Below are 18,068 nucleotides of genomic sequence, written 5' to 3' on the forward strand. Positions count from 1 at the left end.
TGTGCAAGCTTGGATACCTTCTGCGTCTAACGCCCATCCACTCGGTAGTGAATTAGGCGTTGTTTTCACGAGTTGAAATTCGCATGAGTGATTCAAAAGGTAGCGTAGCTTGCACTCTTGAGAATCGTATTCTTCAAAGTATTTGTCCGATCATACTGTGTATTCGGGCAGAATGTACATGCTGTTCTGGCTTTCATTTTACATTTGATTGATTTGATTGAATTTATTTATTGCTTTATTTCAAACAAACAAACATCGTAATTTTCAGCTAAATTGTTATTTACTCCATCTATATATGCATTCGTTAACAAACAAACAAATAATCAAACAAACAAACAACGAGGAAACTGAGCATCCAGAATATTGTATTCTTCGGGCAGTTTAAACTTACCCAAAGAGAAAGAGTTCCTGAAGGTCCCCACCCCATGTTTTTCTTAGGTTGGATATACAACGCTTTAAAGTATGCTCATAGTTACGCTAACCCTAACCCTAATTAAAAAACCCTCAAAAGGCTGTATTTGATGTGCTTCTTTCAAGGAAAGTCCGCAATAAAAGTGATTTCCAGGTATGAGGGGCCTATTAAAGGAACTCTTGCCGCCCCAAGTTTGCGAGCAAAAAATAACAACACAATAAATTGAATCAATATACTCTGGCTGACTGTTGTGTAGATCATCGGGTGAACGCGCTTGGCCAGCCAGTAACTGCTGTCGAAAAAAGCTAGGCGACGGGGCCCAGTCCGCAGGGAAGCGAGAATAGACAAAGAAACAAACAAACAAAGAAACGAACAAAGAAACAAACAAACAAAGAAATGAATAAAGAAAAGAAAAAAAAAGAAATACAACAATAAACAAACGAATAAATACATAAATAAATGAAAGAGAAAATACAAAATTCAATGAAAGTTATTGACTGTAAACACTGAAAACCAGGTTTTTGGTCTCGGCAGAGTGATTCGCCCACGGAAATGACCATCTGAGCATGCGTAACGAGTTTAACATTTATGCACAGCAGAAAGGGTCATTCCGCATTTGAAGATTTTTACAGAGCGGAGCAGGAGCAAGTGACCTGTTTGATGATAACGTCATTATTCTGAAGTCATAGGTATGCCAAACCTCCCACTAAATGTAATTCTAATGTCTATGATTTCGAGAGAGAGTTGGCACTTTCACTTGTGAACGTTATACGCTAAGTCTATATGTAGCATGAAGTGTTTTCATTAGAAACTGGCAGCCGACAAAATTGGACGGCAATAACAACATTTTCGTCATGGTGATTAAGGAAGGGGGAATTATTACATGACACAGACATCGATAACGACATCGTATAAATTCAAAGCAGTTTTTTAAGTACAGGCACAGTGGTCCAATTGAAACAAATATCAGTTTTATAACTTCTTTCTTTTTAATTTCCTGGAAACGACAAGGTTTCTGGTGACCTAAACAATTACCTCTTACCGAGCGCAACAATCACCAGTAAGAGCTATTGCAAAATGTTGATTTTTTCAATGGGGTTGTGACGGTAGAATGTACTTTGGGGACAAACATTTTGGACTCAAAGTTTTATTTTTTTCTGATCTATCACTTTTGGCGGCCCATTTTAAAAAGAAGTAGTAAACGCTTTCACGATCTTAGTTTTTCTGAAATCGAATTTTTCCACTCGTAGAGTTAACATGGCAGATGGTGACCTTTTCGACTTTCAAATATCTGTAAATGTAAGGCAGTTTTTTTCTTTTGTAGCAAACTTTGTACGGTGATCCCTGGTTTTCATTTGTGATTTGGTGAGGGAATGGTTGAAGATTTTATTTAGAAAAATTTGGGCAAAAGTTTAAGTCTTTCACTTGCGAGGCGAATTATATACTGCCGTAATAGGCCATGTAATTAAATTCGGTTATGTCTTTGTTTCTGACGTACAATTATCTTTAGCGTCCTGCACCCAATTGTCTCAGATATTACAACAAGTATCATGAGCGCCAAAGAAGCTTAGTCACTGAAGGACAATTGTTTTCATTATGTATTCTGTTCCTTGAAAGTTTGACTGATCAATTCCTGGTGCAAGCATAAAAACGATATTTTGAGTCATGAAGATTAACAATTCGTACGTTAAAACTTTCACAGAGGGTAGACAGCTGTCACAAACGTGACAGCTCTCTACCCGCAACACCAAATATAATATAAATTGAAAGTTTGAAAATCTCTTTCATTTTGGATTCCTGGAATCCCAAGGACGTCGACGCGGCGTGGGGTACTGCAGCGCACGGTCTTTCTTTCTTTTTTTCGTCCCTGGCCTTAAAGGGAGGATGTGGTCGAAACCGTGCGTGTGCGACTTTATGATATCTAGATGCATCAAGTCAACACAGCTGTAACATTTAAATTTTACGATATTCATCGTTAACAAACATGTATTGACTTTCATTAATTGCCAACATTACGCTAGATACAGTGTTTACATCGGTTGAAGGAGTCCCTAGCGACATTTGAGCAGAGTTCCGACAACACCCTCCCATCGGTGGTTGTTCTTGTTAGCTATCTAGAATAATAGCAATTAAAACAAAGGGCTCCTTATCTCATCAACTTGTGAGAGATGCTACAACTCTAATTACAAGTACTGTAGGCCTATATTACGTTCGTTGCCATGGCTTCCCCGTCGTTGTGTGAAGGAAAATTGTGAGTCGACGCAATAGAGACCAGTTGAGAATGCATTCAACAGAACCACAGTTTCTTAATGACAAAATCAACCCTTTAGCACGTTTCCGATTTTTTTTCTAAGCTCTGCGTCTATGTAACAGTCTCCTATACATTCGCGCTCTGTACTCACAAATCGAATGTTTAGTATACCGGACTGAGATAATGAGTTCACATTACTACACGATATAAATTAGTGTACTATGACGTCATGGAGTAGCAGTTTCTGGTATGCAAATGGGATACATGTATTTGTAAATTTTTCATAAATAGAGCAATAAAGACCTGAAATCCTGATGTACTCTGCTATATTATCATCGGTTATCTCACGACGGTTGAAAAAGATGACACCAACAAAATGAAATCCAAAGTGACAACAAAATACAGATATAAAAGCTCACGCTATAATCAGTGTCCAACCTTGTAGTACTGTTTAACTTGGGTGGGTATCAGGATATCTGACTGGGCAGAATTTGAAAGTACGGGGAGAAATTGAGAAATTGATGTGTGTAAAGTTCCAGTATAAGAGGTGTTTCAATGAATTTTGCACTCAGTAAAATTGCTAGAAAATTACATTGAACACTGATATCTTTATTACATTTTTTGCATGATCAGTGTTTGAGTCACAATATTCAACAACCAAACAATGACAATACATTTTGTAAAAAAAAGTTCTCAGTTTGCCAGAGACTAAAGAACAAAGAATTATGCAGGGATGGAAAATACGTGACCTCCTTGTGTCATTTCTCAGCTGCCAGCTTTAAATGAAAAGTCTGAAAATGGTATGATTAAATGTCATGGTTATTGAATTGAAGTCAATGAAAATAATGTTTCTGTGATAATAAAGGATGAATTCACAACAGTTCAGTTTTGTCCTAGATCCTGTGAAAAAATTGAGAAATTGATGTATGCAATAATGCAGTCTGGTGCAATTTGAGATAGTAAAACTGGTACAATACCCAAAGAGGGAGAGCACGAGAGGGGGGTGTCCCCCCTCTCGCATCGAAGATTTTGAGAAATTGATGTGTGGAATGGTGTTATCTGAGAGTTGTTTCAATTTATTCACTTAAAAAATTGAGTAACCTCGCTTTCTTCCTCTCCACATTTTGAGCAACCCCCTTTAAGTTTTCAATTTTTTGAGTGACCCCCTCACATTCCTCTGACCCCCAGGCTGTAAATAATGACGGCTCCCTAACTCTGTAGTCGCTTGATTCACTGAATTTTATGGACTGAATACATTTTCAAAACTGTTTTCTGCAAGATTTGTATTCCCTTCTTTCGCACTATGTTTGGTCTTTGTATTTGTCTTGTTTTGGCATAAAGAGGACGTTAATAGCTTATTGCAGTGCATGCCATATTTTGTTTAATTTCATTCATTGTTATTACTATTGAAAAGATGCTTTGGTGGTGAGACACAGTAATTGCAACGTGTAGTGTGTAGTATGACACAGAATGTGTAATGTGACAGTGCAATGTGTGGTGTGTAGTGTGACACGGGTGCACTGTGACACAAGGTGAAATGAAGAGTGTGCAAAGAAGCAGCAATTGAAACAGAAGTTGCAATGTGCAGTGTTACATAGAAGATGCAATGTAACACAATGTGCAATGTGTAGTGTGACACACAATGTGAAATGTGTGGTGTGACAAAAGCGTAAGGTGACACAATGTGCAGTGTGTAGTGTAACACACAATGTGCAATGTGTGGCGTGACACAGGTGCAATGTGACACAAATTGCATTGTTTAGTGTGACACAGATGCATTGTGTAGTGTGACACAGGTGCAATGTTACGGAGATGCAATGTGACACACTGAGGAATATGTAGTGTTTAGCGTGACATAGCAGGTTCAATTTGAAACAGAAGTTGCAATTTGTAGGGTGTAGTGTGACACAGAAGCTAGTGTAATGTGACACACAAGGTGCAATGTGACGCATATTTTCACTTGTATCATTGGGATGTAAATATTAAAATGAAAATCAATGAATCTAAAAACATTTGCGTAAATACAGTATTATCCGATCAGTGAGTACGCATGGTGTTTTTTATTTATTCAGTGTAACATGGATTCTCTTATTGGAGCGTGTTGGCGTTGTGGCCGTGCAGGGACTGTCAAGTGTCCGCAGTGTGATTTTGGTCTGTACTGTCGTAGAAAATGTATGAAAGAAGACAAGTTTAGACATGAGGTCAGTACCATAGTAGTCTAACATAAAGAAAAATAGTAGACTTTATGCAAACATTTCTCTGAAACTAACTCCTATGGTGAACAGCTGAAAGAGACCAGTTGTTTGATATGCGTAGGCTGCGTTGGGGGTGGGGGGAGCCTCACTAGCTTCAATCCTTACCTTTACAATTGACTAGTAACAATATGAATGTACTATTTGTAAGATTACATCAACATAAAATGTGATGCATTTTAAATCTTTGCCCGACAAAAGATAGGTTGGTCAAGCAACATGGATTATTAGTGCTGAGATTGAGCACAACACTTTCATGGCGAGGGGAACGACCATAACAACTTTGGTGTTGATGGAATAAATATAAGCTGCTGCACAAAGAGAATCATGAAAGGCAGTTGCTCTTGCTTGTGAAAGACTTCAGAGACAGAAAGTTGAAAAAGTGAAGAATTCGGGAAAAATAAGCTTTACAATCTTAACTGATATGCCACACATTTAAACCAAACATTGCATATAACCTAAGGGTTTCAACCACCTCTTACAAGATATAATAATAATATTCCATCCCTTAGCCTTTCGTTGTCAAGTGGCGCACTAGCCACCACTACTGCACTGATTAATTGAAAGTCATAACGATTTGTTGTGAAACTCTTAGGAAATTACACCATTAGAGATTTAAGGGTGGACCATTTGATATCCTGGGGGGGTCTTGAAGATTTTTGAAAAAAAAATTCCCAGCAGATACAAGGGAAAAAATTCTGCCTTAGATGACTTAATGAAAAAAAAACTGGCAAGCTAATGTGGAAGAAAAAAAATCTATCACAGTATCAGCAAGAACCTTTTGGAATGTAACTTTCATCATTCAGTTTCATTTTTCGGCGCGCCCTTCGAGCGCGTATCTTTAATAATATGAGGTTATTAATAATGAAAATAGCGCAAAGGATGCACCAGGACATCCACGCAGCGTATCGCTAGTGCATCCTATGAGGTATTTTTTTGATAATCTTATTATTATACATCTTACATTCTTGACTGGGGCATCAAATTGTCAGAGTAGTGACCGTTTTAGTGCAATGTCAACACTTTTTCTTCCGATTTATGGTGCGAATGTAGAACACTATGTTAGACACGATATCAAACGCCTTCAAGGTCAAGATTTGGATCAGGTTGTAACGGGTGCAATTCATAAAGTCTTCTTCGGCCTGGGGGGGGGGGGGGGGTGGGCGGAGGATTCATGGGGGTCACCTTGTTTTTGACTTTGGTGATAGGGGGTACTATGTTTTTTGAAATGCCGAATAGGGGGGGGGGGTCAGTGTGTTTTTGAATTTTGACACGGCTCATACTTGCATAAAATGCATTGTGCCAGCCACAAATTTCATTATTCAGTTGCATTTTGGCGCACCCTTCGGGCATGTATTTAACTTTAATGATAATGAGACATATTTTTCAGAGCCCCGTCCTATATCAGACATACTTATATCTGACATATCTGTATGTTTAAAATTTTTCGGCGCGCCCTTCGGGTGCATTTCTTTAAAATATCAAACAATATATATGCCCTTCAGCTGCATGACTTTCATGTACCAGATATATATATATATCAGAGATATCTGGATGTTTAATATTTTTCGGCGCGCCCTTCGGGCGCAATAAATCAATATATCAGAGATATATGTCAGAAATAACTTGATGTCTATTAATTGAAAGTCTGTTTTGCAAAGTGTACTAATCATTATGAAATCTGCAGTTCATATGAAAAGCATGACAAGTTCCTGATACTTTTCTGTTTCCTCTATGAGAATTCAGTATTAGAAAGCAACATGCACTAATATTTCACAATCACATTTTTCTTACAACAGTTCTGGACATCTGGTTGTGCATAAAAAGAGTGGTGTACATTCACAGCTCGTTCAAAATACTGTATTCAAACTGTAGAATTGACACTTTTAAGGTCCTATCTTACAACTGATATGACAACAATTTCATTGCATGTAAAACACTGAATGACTGAATGTTTAAAATATACTCGAAAAATTATATATATATATATATATATATATATATATATATATATAATATATATATATATATATATATATATTATATATATATATATATATATATATATATATATATATATATATATATATATATATATATATATATATATATATATATATATATATATATATATATATATATATATATATATATATATATATATATAATGCAGTGGTGAATGAAAAGTGACCCATGCGGGACTCGAACCCACACCCCCTGTAGACATTACGGATGCTCTACCAACTGAGCTAATGGATCAGTCAGTACAATGTGGGCGGTCCTGACTCTTAGATGGGGCTTTTCATTCTGTTGTGCGTGGATAGTGAGTAAACGGCTAAACTCATCACCTAACCTTTCAGTCTAAGGAATGTATATATATATGGTATACATATATATATATATATATATATATATATATATATATATATATATAATATATATATATATATATATACACTGAATTATTCAATTTATATTCCACTTTTTTGTTTTACCTTTGTCGTGCGCAGGGGGGTCACCCTGTTTTCGAAAGTTGGAATGGGGGGGGGGTCAGCCACCGTAATCCACCGTCCCCTCGGGGCAAAGAAACTCACAAGTCCCTTATGTACAAGTCCGTTGATGTATGATAAACAGATTGATTTTGCAACATCACTGCATTAAAAAAATTCTTTGAAGGAAGTATGCAAAAAAAATGCCAGGATTCACAAGGAAAAAAAAACATCCAGTGGAACATGTGAAAAAAAAATAATGCCCCCCAAAATCTTCCAGACCCCCCCGGATATCAAATGGTCCACCCCTTAGTCTGTTCTGCCTTGAAAGATTGTAAAGACAGGGTGGTTAAACACGACATGCCATGGCATCAACTTTTAGGTTCGTCATAGATTCTTGAGAAGCTTTTTGAGTTTTTAAGTAGGCTACTGGTTTTAAACACAGTCACATTGTCTTGTCTATTTCAGATTGAGTGCAAATTTGCAATGAAAGTTCATGAATGCGGGCACTGTCATAGGAAAACGTCCTCAACAAAACAGTGTTCTGGCTGTTCAGTCAAACGGTACTGTGATAAGGAATGCCAGATGAAAGACTGGAAGAAGCACAAGATCGAATGTTTAGATGTACAAAACGATATTGTCCAATTGTCCCAACTTCCGGACGATGCAATTCAGCGTGCAAGGATAGACTCTGCCCCAAAATACGTTGGCGTCTATTACTGGGGTAACTCCCCAGCAGTTGATCTTTTAAAACTAGAACAGAACGAATGGTCCAGGGGTGGCGGCGATTACTCTGACAAATTGTCTCTTCTTCTTGCTGGTGTTGGTGACCTCAGAAACGTCATCAAGACTGTAGCCTGTCTTCCAAAAGAGTTTGAAGGTCAAGTTGAACTCACCTTAAACGACTGTGATGTTCACATACTGGCTAAGAACGTTTTGTTCTTGTATATGATGTTCACCGCAGATGATGTCAACTACACGTCAGACACCTTGGTTCAATTATGGTATTCACTGTGTGTCACTGAGAAACACAATCAGAGTTTGGTAGACGCCCTCAAAGAATTAGTGAAGATTGACGGAAAGATGTTGGCCAAAAAGACATCAGATAAGCTAAACATTTCAGAAACTAATCTTAAAGAGTTGAAGACTGTCTGGGCCGCTTGGTTGACTTCATCAGAAAAGGGAGGCCCTGAGTCCCATATCCTCGATCAGTTCAAGACCTTGAACACGCTCTACCCGGGTTCCGAATCCGGATGGTCCAATTATATAGATGGCGTTCCTGAGCGCCATCGCGAATCACTGCAAGAATGGTGGGAAACTGGTATGATGCTGTCGTCTGCCGACTTTAAAGTAAACCAGAGGGTTTGTCAAAATGTTACACTGTTGATCAAAAATCCCCTGCATGACAAATCGCTGATGATGCAATTATCAGATAGTTCACTGATAAGGTCAATGGCCCAGATGTTCAACCAGGAACCACTGATATTTACCATTGGCTCCGACATACTCCCATTTTGTGGTTGGGATTACCTAGAGGCTAGTTCTCACTGTGGTGCAAATTGCGTTGTACAAATGTACAGTACATACATATCTCATTTGATGAATATATTCAGATGTCACTTGAAGGCCGGTAATATATCTTTCAGAGTTCTTCTGGGTGGTTGCTTTCAGCTTCAAGACAAGTTTGAATTGAGCAAGTATGATCGTATCGCCACATCTAACCTGGCTGATTATTATGGTTTACCAGCTATCCTGGAGTTTTTCAAACCATTTCTTAACAGTTCAAACTGTAATGCTGTTATCCTCACAGAACTGATGAATTGGTTTAAATTTCTGAAGACTACAGACCCAAATCCAATCCCTTTAGACTCTTCTATGGGACCTTTGATTGCAAAGGACACAGGTGTTCCGTTGAGTGATTTTGGATTTTACATCTCGACGGCTGCGTACAAAGAGTATCATGACATGGTGACACCATTAATAAAGTATCTCAGAGCAGTATTCCTGATGCATCGTATCAGGAAGTCTGGAGAACGACCTCGACGGAAGGATATCCCGAAATTCAAGGACATCTTGGAGTATAATGGACTCAAGCTGCGTGATTTCAGGCTCGAGCTGAACCGAGTAATTCCACACAAATGGAAAATAAATAAACGACGGGTTACCCAGCTAAATGGTTATGACAGAAATTTAGAGTGGACTTTCTCTAAGGTACAGCGTGACGATGATGAGAAGAAATGAATATCTTCAATGCAAACTCCGAAAATCCTAGACTAAGACAAGTATTTGATGATATGTTTGATTGGTGACACCCATTTATTACCTATTTATCCATTACCAACATTGTTGAGGGTAGCACACTGTTGATCAACTGTTTTACTATAACATTAGCTTTCAGAGACAACAGTCTCGTTCATGAGAGTTTGAGCAAATGTGTGAAAATACTATTGGGTGATGACAATGGTAGGAACAACTTGGGCAAAACACAGCCAACATAGTTATTTGTAATGTGTTAAAAATCCGTAATCTCGATTGGGTCCTTCTTTGACACAGTCGAAATATTGTATGATTTTGAGTTCTTCAGTCTCTCTTCGGATGGTGCTTTTACTATGCGTCTTTCACAGCACGGCCACACGGAAATCATTGATAGAATGTTCAGCTAGGTTAAAGTGTTCGGCAACAGGTCTATATGTATTGCTGCTCTGTATATCGAACTTGTGATTGTTGATGCGTTTCCACAGTGGCTGTCCCGTTTGGCCAATGTATACAGCGGATGGACATTTTATACAGGTGATAGCATAGGTGACGTTACTGGAGACAAGGTCATATGATCCTTTGATGTTGAAATTCTTCTGATTGGGTCTGACTACAGTGGTGGCGGTATTGATGAGAGGGCACAGTTTGCATCTTACTTTGTTACAGGGTTTTGTTCCATGGGATTGGATGGTCGTATGAAGTTTACTGGTGACAATGCGTTGTTTGAGGTTCTGAGGCTGCCTATAAGCTATGATCGGTTTTTTCCGCGAAGACTTCTCGGAGTAGTGTGTCCTCTCGTATGATTGGGTGGAGTTCATTGACTGTTTTGTTCAGTTTCTTCAGTTGTGTACTACAAGTTACAACCAGTGGGATTCTGTGTAAGTCTTTCTTCTGCCTGCATTGGAGGAGGTCATTGCGATCGATATTGCTGACCCTGTTGATCTGTTCATCAACTGCAGTAGGATTGTAGTTTAGGGCGACAAATGTTTGGCGAAGCTGACCAAGTTGTTCGTTACGGTCGCGATCCTCAAAGCAGATTCTGCAGTAACGTATTGCCTGGCTATATACAATTGAACGGAAGACATGTCTGGGATAAGAGCTTACTGGTCGAAGATAGCTGTGAGTGTCTGTGGGTTTGCTATAAACACTTGTTATTAGCCGGCCAACACAAACTGTTATAGTAGTATCAAGGCAGTTTACCAGAATTTCGGAGTAACACATGGTGAAGTTGATGGAATGATGGAACGAATTGAAATCACTGTAAAATTTTTTCAACGAATCCAGGCCATGGGTCCAAATAAAAAAAACGTCATCAATATAAGGGATGTACAGACGTGGTTTGAGGGGGTAGGTTCTGAGGAATTTTTCTTCTAAGGTTGCCATCAATATATTCGCGTATTGTGGTGCCATTCGTGTGCCAATCGCTGTACCGTTTGTCTGCATACAAATTCAGCTAGTTTATAGGTGTAGGTGGCCTTTTCTCCATCAGATATTATATCTCTGATAGCTTGAAGTCCATCAGCGTGTGGAATATTTGTATATAGCGACTCAACATCGAGGGTAACCAGTATTGTATCGTTAGGTAAACTGTCAAATATCGTGTAATTTGCGTAGGAGATCGGTGGTATCTTGAATGTAGCTAGGTGTAGTGATGGCATATGGTCTCAAAATGGTGTCAATATGGCCGGAAATCCCCTCCAATGCCCGATATAATAGGGCGTCCTGGATTTCCCGATTTGTGTATCTTCGGTAGGAGGTAGAAAGTTCCTGGGCGAGGATCTTGAGGTATTAGATTGACATTGTCTTCCCGGATGTCATCAGGAAATGTTCGGATACGAGATTTCAACTCACTTTTGTACTGCATGGTCGGGTCACTCTGTAGTTTGGTGTAGAACTTTGCATTAGACAGTTGCCTTTCTGCTTCACGTAAGTAATCAGACTTGTTCATAATGACTGTGGCACCACCCTTGTCTGCTTGTTTAATGACAATGTTCTGGTTCGTTCTGAGAGAATTCACAGCATTACGCTCTACATGGCTTATATTGTAATGGGGTTTACATTGTGTATTAATTATTTCAGAACGGACTCGGTTTCTGAAACAGTTGATGTAAAGGTCAAGCTTAGAGTTGCGACCTTCTGGTGGTGTCCAAATTGAGTCTTGAGATTTACATGATGGGTTTCTATATATCCATTACTTTAGTGTACTGAACAGCCTCAGTGATTGAAATGGTGGCGTAAATTTTCCACATTACTGTAAGAATACGTGTGGAACATATGCACGTTGAAGCCCTGTCTAAAGTCATTAAAATTTAAGGACTAAAGGAGGTAATAGTGATGGCATTGACCACAAACAACCAGGCAGACTATTGTATTCATTGGCTGACCGTGAAGTAAGCTTCATGCTTCTTCAAACTATAGACAGTAGACCTAGAGGGGACCTCTACTGTCTAGAGTTAAATTTGTCTTTAAAGCAAAGACTAAATTTTAAGCATTTAGAAAGAGCCATTGGGAAGGTGCCTTAAAGAGATTGCATGAACTTCGCCTCAAAGTATTACTGATAATAGAAGATTTACTAATCACTTTCAAGCTACTGTCGAGGGACGCGTCTATTTCATGTTTGACGATGGTACTTGTTGAACTGTGTTGTAGTGCATTATATAAGAAATTGGACTGGTCAAACAGTAAGTTCTCATGTAAGAAGAATAGTCACCACTCCTTAAGCTGTACCTTGTGTGGATTTTAAGTATCTTGTTCTGACTGTAAATTAAGATCTTTTTCTTGTTTCGCTCCCAAAATAATGTCAAGGATGAAGAAAATGCACTTGTTTTATAGAAAAAATGTAAATATTATCAAAGGCACGGTGATTGTTTCTTCAAATAATTTTGTAAAACTATGTGGCTTGCTCTTTTATCAATCGTAAAATTCAAAATAGCTATTGCAGTTGATTCCATTGGCATACAACAAGGGTATTTGCATTGTTGTGCCGATTATCTTAGGAGATTGTTTGCATATATGTGCGTTTAAGGTCATGATTTGTGTTATATTCGTTGCTTTGGTACCTGAAAGGTACATTTTGTTATTGAAAATTTAAATTAACAAAAGAGTTTCATTATATTAAAATTACGAATGTAAATGTCATTAAATATGCAAATTAGTAATCACCTGATATGAAAATGGCAGATGACTTTCATTAGTATTATATATGATGGTATCTTCAACGTACATGGCATGTTTCATCAACTCTTGTCAAGTCTATCCAAAGATATATTCATAATTAGGAAATTCGTTAAATGTGCTAATAAGTTATTAACTGATTTAAAAATGCTAAACGACTTTCATTCAAATTATATTCAGTCAATGCAGATATATAGCTAATTAGGAAAGTTCTTTAACATGCAAAAAAGCAAATAAGCTGATACAAATTGACTTTCATTACTCGTATATTATTATATATATAATAGCATTTGAATGTACTTGGTAAGTTTCATCAACTTTGGTCAAGGTTGTTAGGATATATATATCCCTAATAAGGAAAGTTGGTTTTATGTGCAAAGTAGTAAGCAGCTCATGTAAAACAATGTGACTTTCATAACATAAGTCAACATTGGTCAAGTAAATCCAGATATATAACCCGCATAATTAATGTTTGTTAAATATGCAAATGGGGTTTGCTATGTCCTCAAAACCTTAACATGACATTGGAATCTGTCATATGGTTCCTTGACTAATATCTGTAAAGAAGAGTCATCAGATATGATCCCGTCATTCTGGGAATATATGATTTATGAACAAATAATTGTTCAAATTAGTATTAATTATGCAAGCCACATCCACTTAAAAGCTAATCACTTTTTACCATTCCTAAAAAATATATGTACCAGATTTGAATCCTAGCTGATAAGCCGTTCTTGAGATATCGCGCCATCAGACATGCAGGCAGACAGTCATAGAAACACAACATTAGCTCACGTTTGTGAACATGTGAGTTCAAAATGCTGATCGCTTTATTTTGTAGCCGGTTTTCATTTTCACGAACCTCCACTTTGTCATTTACATTATTCAACAAAGACCCGATATATCATTGCCACATTAACCAAGAGAAGGTGACGATAGCGCTTTTTGTAACACCTTTCAAATCCCCTTCCTTGACCAATAGTGTAACACCTTCCGCATCCCCTCCCCGATGATTTTGGATGTTTAAAGTTGACCTTTAGTACTCAACTTGACCCATAATAAGCAGATATCGCTTCGTGTGATTCACTAAGCCTGTTTACACTCTTAATTTGAAGTAACCATTTGTCTTGTGTTGAGTGATGTATTGTTTTACATATGCTAATGTCATTAGAAATGACGAGGTTGACTCAGACTTCAAGTTGAAAGATCACTTGACAATTTTTGACAATATTTCCTGTCCTTTAATATTTTCTGACCTATTTGTATTTAATTAAAGCTGTATGCTAAGTCATCTATACATTATAATATGTAGATTTGAAAAAATATTAAAGATGTGCAATTTCTAGTCAGAGCGTTGAGGAGTAAAATAAAGCATAGTAGGGCAGAGTTGAAGATTTAGAAGTTGTGTCTTGACCGTACCATTGTTGTTTTGAATTAAAGATCTAAAGTGGTGATCACAACCGAAAACATATGTGTCGCCTCACAGACACGGAGAAAAAGCATTACGGTCCCAGACCGGTACCTCAACCCAGATGCTGTAAAAGGAAGAGATATAACAGTGTATTGAACACATGGTGGAGAAGCCAGGTATCCAGACGACCTCAATAAAAGGTACTGTCAAACCATGGCAATAACGACCAGCATGGAAGACTCAAATATGAATTTTTCCAGAGAACGGGAACTTGTTTTCTTCAAGTTGGAGAGTATTAAATATTGGAATTTACAACTCTTGCGAAATAAACTGCACTCTATGCGGTTACACAGATGCACATATGCTGATTTCATATTATGAGGAAAATTGAACCGAAGATGTTCGAAAATTTGCGGTTGATAAAAAGTTAACTTTACGAAGTGTTAAGAACATGTTAATGAATGAAGCTAGCAAAAGTTATTTGAAGGTAGGTTTACTTTGACATTTTGAAGTTATGTTAATGATCCCAGAACATCATTGGCAGTTCGTTTCAAGGATAAGTGGGTTGTTGCAGTAATTTATACCTGTATATTTTAGTGGGATGACTGTTTGAGCATAAAAATGTATCCATACAAAAGGATCCTCAGAACCAAAAATGTGAAAGAAATCACTTTTTAGAAACGTGACTAAATTTTACCATATTGATCAAAAAATAGGTCAACTTGGCAATGTTGTCGTAAGTAGGGTCAATAACATTGCTGTTTTCTGTAATAAGCATAACTTTTTACATAGAATAGCATTTGCAGAGCTGAAAATGTGAACAAATGAAATTTTACTAAAACTTACAAATCTGTTTCGATTGGGGTCAATAAGACTACATTGTTCCAAATCAGCACCGCTCTTTACACTGAACAAGCTTCTCAAACTTTCAACTAAAATTCTGATTGAGTCATCGATCCATCTCTTGCAATACTAGCACCTTATAGCTTACCACTTCGCTTATTGAACAAATTGATTGTATAACGGCGCCCTCTGTCGTCTGATAGATATGACATCGAGCGATAACATTCGCGGACAGTTTCTCCATTGGTATATGAGCAAGAAATGATTAAACTTCCAAGATGCAGCCAAGTAACAACAGTGAAAATATACTTCACGCTACGCATTTGCAAATGAGAGCAAGCACAGCACGCACACTATCCTGGAACTAACACTCCGCCAAGGCAATTGCATTATAGTATAACTTTCTCAAGCGGTGCAATCTTGGCTACCTTCTGGGTCTATCACCCATCCACTGGGTAGTGAATTAGGCGTTGTTTTCAAGAGTTGAAATTCGTGTGAGTGATTCAAAAGGTAGCGTAGCTTGCACTCCTTGAGAATCGTATCCTTCAAAGTGTTTGTCCGAGCAGACTGTTAATTCGGGCAGAATGTACATGCTGTTCTGGCTATCATTTTAAATTTGATGTTTTATTTATTGCTTTATTTCAAACAAACATACATCGTTATTTTCAGCTAATTTGTTATTCACTCCACCTATATATGTAATCGCTAACAAACAAACAACGAGAAAAATTCGGAAACTGAGTAGCTGTGGTACAGCAACCAGAATATTTCATTCGCCGGGGCAGTTTAGACTTGCCCTGGGGGAAAGAGTACCTTATAAGGCCCTATGCCAAAATTTTTTAGGTACGATATATAACACTTTTAAGTATGCTAACCCTAGGGTGCCAGCCTGCATCATCAGAGATTGTATATTCTAAACAAAATTATGCAAACAATGTAGAATGGAAAAAATCATGGTTATTAATTTATTCAACAACAAAAGAGACAAAACTGAGAATTTTTTCCAATTTAAAGTTATGCACCACATTTTAGCTACAAACTTGTTTCTATATAAAAATAAGATTAAGGATACCCCACTCTGTTCGTACTGTAATTCAGAAGAAAATATAGAACACTTGTTTTGGAATTGTCAAGAAGCTAGCAACTTTTGGGCCTCTTTCCAGTTATTCTTTCACAAAAAGACAAATCATGCTTTAGATTTGACATGTAAAGATGTTGTTTTTGGAGTACTACCACATAAAAGGAACGAACTTTTAAACCACTTGTTGTTAATAGCAAAATATTATTTGTATTCCAATCGTTTTTTGTGCAAAACGCCATCCTTTTCAATCTTCCTAGTAAAAGTAAGACATGTCCTTTTCACAGAAAGAAGTATTGCTAAAAAGACTGGAAAGATGGAAAGCTTTAGGTTGAAATGGCAAATCCTTTTACCCTTTTTTGAAGTGACTCTTTAAATTCCTTGGTATTTTTTTTTGTAAAGACAGTGCCATTTTGTTGTTTTTTTGTTTTTCCTTCCTTTTGCCTCCTGTTTTTGTAGTCTCTCTGTTTTGTACGTTGTTCTTGTGTCTTGTTTATTTGCAATAAAAAAATATGGAAAAAAAGTATGCTAACACTAAAACTAACCCTACCCCTAATTCAAAATCCCTCCACAAGTTGTTTTTGAAGTGCTTCTTCCGAGGAAAGTCTGTGATTAAAGTGATTTCCAGGTATGAGGGGCCAATAAAGGAACTCTTGCCGCCCCAAGTTTACGGGCATAAAAATCACAACACAATAAATTGAATCAATAGACTCTGCTTTGATCGTTGTGTGAAGGCACTAGGCCAGCCAGTAACTGCTGTTGACTTGGAGAAAAGCCAAGCGATTGGGCCCAGTCCGCAGGGAAGTCACAATAGACAAACAAACAAACAAAGGAATAAAGAAAGAAAGAAACACTATCTATAGACAAATATATAGACACACGAACAAATACATAAATAAATACAAGAGAAATAATGAAATTGAAGAATAATTGAGATAATTGACTGTACAACACTGAACAACGTATAAATCATAGACCCTAGAGCGAGAATAAACAAGGTATTGTTCTTGACAGAGCGATTCGCCCACTGAGATGACCGTCTGAGCATGCGTATCGAGTTTAACATTTATGGCCAGGAGCGGAGCACAAGCAAGTGACCTCTATGACGATAACGTCATTATTCTGTAGTCATAGGTATGTCTAAACTATTGTTCTGAAACCTCCCACCCTCCCACTAATTGTTATTCTAATGTCTATGACTTTGAGAGAAAGTTGGCCTTTTACTTGTGATAGATTGATGTGTAACTGTAACATTACACGCGCCTGTATGCAACATGCAGTGTTTGCATTAGCAACTGGCAGCTGGTAAAGTTAGACGGCAATAACAACATTGTCGTCCTTGTGATTTTGGGTAAGAATTACATAGCACAGACATCGATAACGACTTCGTAAAAACTCCAAGCACCTTTTGAAGTTAAGTTACAGTGGTCAAATTTAAGCAAATATCAGTTTTAAAACTACTTTCCTTTTAATTTCCTGGAAACGACAAGGTTTCTGGTGACCTAAACAATCGCCTGTTATCGAGGCACAACAATCACCAGTACGAGCTATTTCATTATGTTGACTTTTTTCAATGGGGTCGTAAGGGTAGAATGTACCCCGGGACAAATATTTGGGACGCTCAAAGTTTTACAATTCTTTTCTGATCTTAGCACTTATGGCGGCTCATTTTAAAACTCCAGGAGTAGTAAACAGTTTCACGATCTCAGTTTTTTTCTAAAATCGATATTTTTTCTCGGAGAGTTAACATGGCAGATTATGGCCATTTTGAATTTCAAATGGCTGTAAATGTTAGGCACTTTGTTTTTCTTGTAGCAAACTTTGCACGGGGACCCTGGCTTTCATTCGTGATTTGGTTAAGGAATGGGTGAAAGTTTCATTTAGGAAAGTAGGGCAAAAGTC

The 18,068-nt window shown here is 37.6% G+C and overlaps 1 protein-coding gene across 1 annotated transcript; it reads left to right on the forward strand.

Moving 5' to 3' along the window:
- Positions 1-962: 962 nt before the first annotated feature.
- Positions 963-13,098, forward strand: LOC139118895 (uncharacterized). The gene is made up of 3 exons (XM_070682457.1): positions 963-1,101; positions 4,736-4,864; positions 7,873-13,098. Exons 2-3 carry the CDS (start codon positions 4,742-4,744, stop codon positions 9,643-9,645), a joined length of 1,896 nt encoding a protein of 631 aa, XP_070538558.1. The 5' UTR covers positions 963-1,101; positions 4,736-4,741; the 3' UTR covers positions 9,646-13,098.
- Positions 13,099-18,068: the final 4,970 nt, after the last annotated feature.

The sequence above is a fragment of the Ptychodera flava genome, chromosome 2, assembly GCF_041260155.1.
Source record: "Ptychodera flava strain L36383 chromosome 2, AS_Pfla_20210202, whole genome shotgun sequence".
Lineage (NCBI taxonomy): Eukaryota > Metazoa > Hemichordata > Enteropneusta > Ptychoderidae > Ptychodera > Ptychodera flava.